Source organism: Scyliorhinus torazame, chromosome 19 (assembly GCF_047496885.1).
Source record: "Scyliorhinus torazame isolate Kashiwa2021f chromosome 19, sScyTor2.1, whole genome shotgun sequence".
In the NCBI taxonomy this organism is placed as follows: domain Eukaryota; kingdom Metazoa; phylum Chordata; class Chondrichthyes; order Carcharhiniformes; family Scyliorhinidae; genus Scyliorhinus; species Scyliorhinus torazame.
The window spans coordinates 51930093-51936092 of NC_092725.1; the positions used below are offsets into that span (position 1 = coordinate 51930093).

The 6000-nt window shown below is 45.3% G+C and overlaps 1 protein-coding gene across 7 annotated transcripts in view; it reads right to left on the reverse strand.

Annotated features, from left to right (window-relative positions):
- The window catches only part of tbxas1 (thromboxane A synthase 1 (platelet)), a 463069-nt gene extending 457325 nt beyond the window's left edge, over positions 1–5744 (reverse strand). For 2 of the 7 annotated variants that reach the window (XM_072484272.1, XM_072484265.1), the window contains exon 1: positions 4156–4241. In XM_072484272.1, the coding sequence (XP_072340373.1) occupies positions 4156–4226 (71 nt within the window). In that variant the 5' untranslated portion in view covers positions 4227–4241. Of the gene's footprint in view, positions 1–2749; positions 2782–4155; positions 4242–5725 lie in introns of those variants that run through there. The other 5 variants (XM_072484264.1, XM_072484263.1, XM_072484269.1 and 2 more) reach the window with 4 other exon arrangements.
- Positions 5745–6000: the final 256 nt, after the last annotated feature.

Below are 6000 nucleotides of genomic sequence, written 5' to 3' on the forward strand. Positions count from 1 at the left end.
CTATTGCCCTGGGATGAGCATTCCAGAAACCCAGGGTAACCCTCTGGGGACCCGGGTTTAAGTCCCACCCACAGCAGATGGTGAAATGAAGATTTCAATAAAAATCTGAAATGAAAGACCATTGTCGTCAAAATCCTATAGAAATCCAGGAGGCACGAAGATAAAGGTCAACTAAATTTATTTTATCTCAAAAGTAAAGTCGCACCTGCGGTATACAACACAGGTTTCCCAGCCCGGGAGTAACAGGAACTCCCGGTTCGGGCCTGCGGGATACAACACAGGTTTCCCAGCCCGGGAGTAACAGGAATTCCCGGTTCAGGCCTGCGGTATACAACACAGGTTTCCCAGCCCGGGAGTAACAGGAACTCCCGGTTCGGGCCTGCGGTATACAACACAGGTTTCCCAACCTGGGAGTAACAGGAACTCCCGGTTCGGGCCTGCGGTACACAACACAGGTTTCCCAGCCCGGGAGTAACACGAACTCCCGGTTCGGGTCTGCGGTATAAAACACAGGTTTCCCAGCCCGGGGGTAACAGGAACTCCCGGTTCGGGCCTGCGGTATACAACACAGGTTTCCCAGCCCGGGAGTAACAGGAATTCCCGGTTCGGGCCTGCGGTATACAATACAGGTTTCCCAACCCGGGAGTAACAGGAACTCCCGGTTCGGGCCTGCGGTACACAACACAGGTTTCCCAGCCCGTGAGTAACAGGAACTCCCGGTTCGGGTCTGCGGTATACAACACAGGTTTCCCAGCCCGGGAGTAACAGGAATTCCCGGTTCGGGCCTGCGGTATACAACACAGGTTTCCCAGCCCGGGAGTAACAGGATTTCCCAGTTCGAGCCTGCGGTATACAACACAGGTTTCCCAGCCCGGGAGTAACAGGAATTCCCGGTTCGGGCCTGCGGTATACAACACGGGTTTCCCAGCCCGGGAGTAGCAGGAACTCCCGGTTCGGGCCTACGGGATACAACACAGGTTTCCCAGCCCGGGAGTAACAGGAACTCCCGGTTCGGGTCTACGGTATACAACACAGGTTTCCCAGCCTGTGAGTAACAGGAACTCCCGGTTCGGGCCTGCGGTATACAACACAGGTTTCCCAAACCGGGAGTAACAGGAAATCCCGGTTCAGGCCTGCGGTATACAACACAGGTTTCCCAAACCGGGAGTAACAGGAAATCCCGGTTCGGGCCTGCGGTATACAACACAGGTTTCCCAAACCAGGAGTAACAGGAAATCCCGGTTCAGGCCTGCGGTATACAACACAGGTTTTCCAGCCCGGGAGTAACTGGAACTCCCGGTTCAGGCCTGCGGTATACAACACAGGTTTCCCAGCCCGGGAGTAACTGGAACTCCCAGTTTGGGTCTGGGACGGCAACCAAAGGGCTCAGCTGGACGGGCCACCGCCATTACCATGGAAACTCATACTCCACGAGCCCCATGGGGAGACTAATGCGTGAACCCTTGTGGTCTTCGTGAGGGTTATTCACACACCCATTTGGTTCACTAATGTCCTTCAGAGCAAGAAATCTGTCTTCCTTACCTGGTCTGGCCTACATGTGACTCCAGACCCACAGCAATGTGGTTAACTCTGAACTGCCCCTCTGAAATGCTGGAGCAAACCACTGAGTCCAAGGGGCAATTAGGGATGGGCAATAAATGACAGCTTTGCCCAATTACTCCCACCTCCCATGAACGAATAAAAGAAAAGTTGAAAGTTGTGCTCTCTGGAGTTCTCCCCATGATGGCCAATTTACAGAGGAATCATCCGGCACTATATGCTCCATTGTACCAGAGCAGAAAGCCCCAGGTTCAGTTGCCTGTCAGAGTGAAATCAGCGGAGGCATCATTGAATGTGGACCTGTGAATCAGGACTTCTCCTCCTAACCATTACTTGGTTCAAGTCCCAATTAAGAAATATATGCATCTGTGGTTGCTGGGTAACAACTTCTAAGTACTTTCACCTGGTTTCTCATAGGCACAGTCCTCAGGCACAAAACTACTCGGCACTATTTTGGCAATTTTCAGATAAAGCTCAGGATGACAGATATGGAAAATGCTGCAATTCTGCAGTAGGAGGTGTTCTTCTGATAGTTTTACTCTGCATCTAAATTAGATGTATGTGAACTGGGAGTACGTGATGCTGACACTGGGTTCCAAAAGTTCCCTCACTTAAATAAGTACATAAACAAACAGATGAGGCTGACAGCAAACATCTGTTTGGATTGTTTTTTTCTATCCCTTACCTGAAATGTGAAGACAGTTAAATGTCAAGCAAAAGAAAAGAAAATCATTGAATGGCTTGATGTGAAAATACAATATATCAGACAGGACAGAGTGGTTCCTTTAGCAATGGGTAGAGCAGAAGAGCAATGCTTTCTGAACAGGTAGACAATTGAACCTTTAAGCTATCAATCAATGGAGGTTTTCCGTCTTATCCAATCTATTCAAGCAAGTGTGAGTCTCATTTGTTTCTCCTCTGTCTCTCTAGCTTTCTCTCCTGAAGGCACTGTCAATGCTTGGGATCAAATTGATGGGTGCTCACATGTTCACCAAGTAGCCATTTGCCAATGGTGAACCGCAGTGGCTGGCAGTATAGGGGACTTCAGATTGGGGCATTTCACAACTGTGCACATGCGTTTCCCAGTAAAATATGAATAGTGACCCAGGCAAATGTGATGAATTACTCTCCGCTTAGATAGATGAAACTGCAACAAGAAATTTGATATCATTCAGGACAAAGTACTCACCTTGATTGGCAGCTCATCCACCAGCTTAAACGACCACTCCATCCACCCTCCATCAATCTGAATCATTCACACAATGGACTGCAGCAGTTCATTTAGGCTTCTTCAGGTTTCATCTTCCAAAACTGACATCTCCACAAACTAGAAGGATAAGCACAGTAAGAAGTCTGACAACACCAGGTTAAAGTCCAACAGGTTTGTTTCAAACACTAGCTTGCAGTGCTCCGAAAGCTAGTGTTTGAAACAAACCGGTTGGACTTTAACCTGGTGTTGTAAGACTTCTTACTGTGCTCACCCCAGTCCAACGCCGGCATCTCCACATCATAGAAGGATAAGGGCAGCAGATGTTTTGGATGTTTGCATCTCCAAGCTTTCCAATGGTTCACACACCACCCCAAGTTGGACATATTTCACTATTCTTGGGGTCAAATTCCTGGAACTCTCCACTTAACACACTATGGGAGTACCTTCACCAAATGGGCTGTAGAAGTCTAAGAAGAAGGTTCAATACTATTTTCGCAAGGGAATCTGGAGAAAAGCTATAGTTCCTTGCTCGCGACACCCAAAACCTGACAACTAATATGAAACGAAGACTGGGAAACTTGGCTGATTTTTAAAAAACATTTTACTCTAGCTTCAAGAACACTTACGTCCATTGTTGCGACCAAGTGATGCCTTGACTGAGGTCAACTAACTTAAAAAGAACACTTTGGACATAGGGCCATCCCTGAGGGAATCCAAGAACATCAGCAAAACTGAAAGGCACTTGCCAAGGACCATGGGTAAGGGAAGAAATTAAAAGCACTTGTATTGTGCATGAAGCCCAACTGACAGAAAATGTTTTGGGAAAAGAGATTGGAGCAGAAATTAGCTCATATTAATTATATGAAAGAGGCCCTTTTCCTGAAAAAATGGAAAGAGATGGGTGGGTCAAACAGCAGTCCAAGATATTTAAATTAATTAAAGAAAGACATGTTAAATACATAAATAGGAGCAAAGGACATGTGTCGAAGACTTGAGTTCCAGAGATGAATAGAGAAAGTTAAGCAAATATTTAGTTTTAAAAAGACAGGCAAGTGGTTAACATTGTGAAGATAATAACGGAGAATTATAAAAACAAAGCAGAAAGAATATGAAGGCTCAAAAGATGAATAAAATCTGCCCGTCATGATCAAGGGAAATAGAACTTTCACAATCCCAACAAACCAGGTTGTCAAGGAATGAGGCAAGCTACTTGGAAATGTAAGAACATAGAACATAGAACATACAGTGCAGAAGAAGGCCATTAAGCCCATCGAGTCTGTACCGACCCACTTAAGCCCTCACTTACACCCTATCCCCGTAACCCAATAACCCCTCCTAACCTTTATGGACACTAAGGGCAATTTAGCATGGCCAATCCAACTAACCTGCACGTCTTTGGACTGTTGGAGGAAACCGGAGCACCCGGAGGAAACCCATGCAGACACGGGGAGAACATGCAGACGCCACACAGACAGTGACCCAGCGGGGAATCGAACCTGGGACCCTGGCGCTGTGCTATCCACTTGTGCTACCGTGCTGCCCGACAAGAAGCCAATTTGAGATGGAAGAGAATGAAGAAGGTGTCTCCATTTTTACAGAAGCAGCAGAAAGTAGGACCTGGGGAGGACATGAAAGATACATAATCAAAACTAAACATCCAAAATGAAACTATGTTAAAACTCATGGTACTGAAAGTTGACAGTAAGAATTCCTGGAATAGTGAAGGAGTATGGAGAAAAGAGAGCAAAATCACCAAATATTATTTTCTAGGAACCCTTGTAAAAGAAGACAAGTGGGGTCTACACAAGGTGTACTTGCTGTAGCGGTTCAAGTAGGCAGCTCACCATCAGCTTTTCAAATGCATTTAGGAATGGGCAATAAATACTGACCTTGCCAGTGTGTTCAGATCCCATGAAAGATTTAAAAACAATTTTAAATAAATTTAAAGTACCCAAATCTTTTTTTCCCAATTAAGGGCCAATTTAGCGTGGCCAAACCACCTGCCCTACACATCTTTGGGTTGTGGGGGTTCTTGGCGCCGTGAGGCCGCAGTGCTAACCACTGCACCAGCATGCCGCCCCTCGATCCCATGAAAGATTAAATAACAAAAATAAAATGAAACAATCGATTGTGGGTAAATTTCTAGCTCCCATAATACAGATGAAACAAGCGCATACTTAGAAAAGAATGGGATTATGAGGAAAGCTAAGCATGGTGTTTGTAAAGGGCAGATCAAGCTTGACTATTTTAATTAAATTTCAGGAGGCAATCAGTCTATAGATAAAGGAATCTGGCGAATGATATATGGCTTTATAAGCTGTTTGACAAGGTGCCACGTAAAAGGTTTGTTACAAAGATGAGGAACACGATATTGAAGGGATGGTTGGAGAACAGTGCAGAAGGTAATATTAAACGGATGCGGGGTTGTTTTAGATTCACAGGTTGCAGTATGCCCGAGAGATATTTTTCTATCTATGGAAAAAGTTTGATTTTAGGTGCAAGTTGGAAGGATAGTTAAAGTTTGACAATTCATCAAATTAGTGTAGCAAAGAGTGCAGTAAAACAAACATGTTAAGCCATATGAGCAGATATTAATGGCATAGTTCAGTGTCGAGAAATGTGAAGTACGTGTTTGAAAAAAGAACTGTGAAAGTAAACTAAACTGTAAGATTTGTAACGGAGCAAAGGAACAGAGAGATCTTGTGGTGTAGATATACATAGATTTTTGAGTATAGGGCAGGGAAGGCCACACTAAAGGACATTGAATAATTGGACATTGACAATGACCTTCAGTTTAGACAAGGTTAGACTGCATCTGAAATATTATGTGGGCATCTCATTGCAGAAAATATATTAGCAATTTCCACAAGGAGCTTCTATAGCAAGGGCTCCAACCTTTCCTTTCCATTCCACACACCCAAACACCACCCCTCCCCTCCACTTCCCACACCTTACCTTCTTATCAACTACCCTTCTGCTGCACAAACCCCATGTTCCTACCCGCTGGCCAGCTGTCGCTTCATACTACTCTGAGCAGGCAGCTGACCAGAGGAATGCAAATTAGTCCCAAGAATTAAAGTCGCACTTCCCTGCCTCCAATTCACCAATACCACACCCATATTAAATTCCCCAGTACATCTTATGCCTGGGTCTTTCTATCCAGAACAGCTCAGCACTCAGCTCAGTGAATCCTACACTTTCATTGTATTGTCAGCTTAATTCAGATTGTG